Source organism: Camelina sativa, chromosome 14 (assembly GCF_000633955.1).
Source record: "Camelina sativa cultivar DH55 chromosome 14, Cs, whole genome shotgun sequence".
Classification (NCBI taxonomy): Eukaryota; Viridiplantae; Streptophyta; class Magnoliopsida; order Brassicales; family Brassicaceae; genus Camelina; species Camelina sativa.
The window spans coordinates 8,160,119-8,161,609 of NC_025698.1; the positions used below are offsets into that span (position 1 = coordinate 8,160,119).

The window sequence follows — 1,491 nt, forward strand, 5'->3', positions numbered from 1 at the left end:
ACTGTTCCGATTACTCCTAGGGTTTACGTTCTGCGAACTCACATCCTCTTCCTTCATCCTCTCCCTTCGTCAACTCAACGACACACACTCTCTCTCTCTCTCTCTTATATCGGTCGGGGCTTCTTCACTTTCAACAACAGAGTAAAAGGTAAAGAGAGAGAAAATCTCAAATCTCAAAACTCTCTCTCTCTCTCTCTCTCCTTTATCGAATCTATATTTATTTAATTTTAATATTAAATGCTCTTTCTTTACTGATAATAATATTAGAATTTTTTAATTTTATCTTTGGTTGTTTCGGTGACGAATTTGCCCTCTCTATACCATTTACGGCTAATATATTTTGTCACGTGTGCCAATCACGGAGACGGGTTTCATTTATAAATGGGCTTTTCTGTTGAGCCCAATATCATAGTTTATTTTCAGACAAGAAAGTAAATTGANTTTTTTTTTTTTTTTTTTTTTGTGTGGATAAAATGGTTTATTAGAGTAAAAATAATCATTTATTTGTTATTTGTAAAAAATTGGCCTTATCGGAAATCCGCGAAAAAATTCAGGCAGAGAAGCAGCCACACCCACACCCACACACAAACAAAGCTCTCAAGTTCAAAGTTATCTCCGCTTCTTCTTCCTCCACTTATCTTCTTCTTCTTCTTCTTCTTCTTCTTCTTCATCCGCTCTCTCTTTTTCTCTCACCATCTCTCTAAATTGCTCATCATATTCTCAATTCAGCTTGATGATTACGGATTTGATGAATTTATAGCCCCAATTTCTTTCGGATTTTGTAGCTTTTTTGTGTTATTTCTGGTTCGAAAATTCGTTGGAAAACTGGAATGAGATAAGAAAGTCTCTGAATTTGCTCTATTGCTTTGTTTTTTTTCGTTTTCTGGGTTTTATTGGAGATGCCGTCGATGCTTGTTCTCGTCGGCACAATGCCATCGCTAGCTTCTCTGGTTAGTCTAGGTGGTGCTTGTGCAAGTGTTTCAGGATCGACTTCTTCGGATGCGTCATATGCATTAGTTAAAAGGGTTTCTTTGTCAAGGAGAAGTGTTAAAGGTACTAAGAAATGGCTCTGTAGATATTCAGTTTCGTCTTCAACTACTACTACTACTACTTCTACTACTGCTGACTTCATTGCTGAGCAAAACAACAGATCAGTTTCTATAGATTCTAACTCGTTTAGAGGGAGTATAGATGGTGGGGATGATAGTGAGGTTGTGCTGAAGCAGAATCCTAAACCTGTGTTGAAACCCCCTGTGCCAAGGGTTGAAAGAGGTTTGGGGGTGAATACTGCTCCTTGGAGTAAGGATTTATCCAATGGGGGTAAGTTCGATGTGCAGGAAGAGAGGAATAAGGTTATTGAGTCTCTTGGTGATGTGTTAGATCAAGCTGAGAAATTGGAAATTCCTAAACCAGGTTATAAAGAAGGTGGTGAGGCTGTTAAACCGTCACAGCCTAGTGCCAACAGTAGTAACTCGAGAAATGGTAGCTATG

General features: G+C 38.3%; 2 protein-coding genes across 2 annotated transcripts in view; one reads left to right on the top strand and one right to left on the bottom strand.

The window, feature by feature from the left end:
• Positions 1-194, bottom strand: part of LOC104743352 — a 5,291-nt gene extending 5,097 nt beyond the window's left edge. Inside the window, exon 1 of the mRNA XM_010464447.2 lies at positions 3-194. Coding sequence (XP_010462749.1) covers positions 3-57 — 55 coding nt within the window. The 5' untranslated portion in view covers positions 58-194. The remainder of the gene's footprint in view (positions 1-2) is intronic.
• LOC104740413 (translation initiation factor IF-2, chloroplastic) overlaps positions 527-1,491 on the top strand; it is a gene marked incomplete in the record, with an annotated part of 6,276 nt that continues 5,311 nt past the window's right edge. Inside the window, 1 exon segment of the mRNA XM_010460992.2 lies at positions 527-1,491. Coding sequence (XP_010459294.1) covers positions 900-1,491 — 592 coding nt within the window.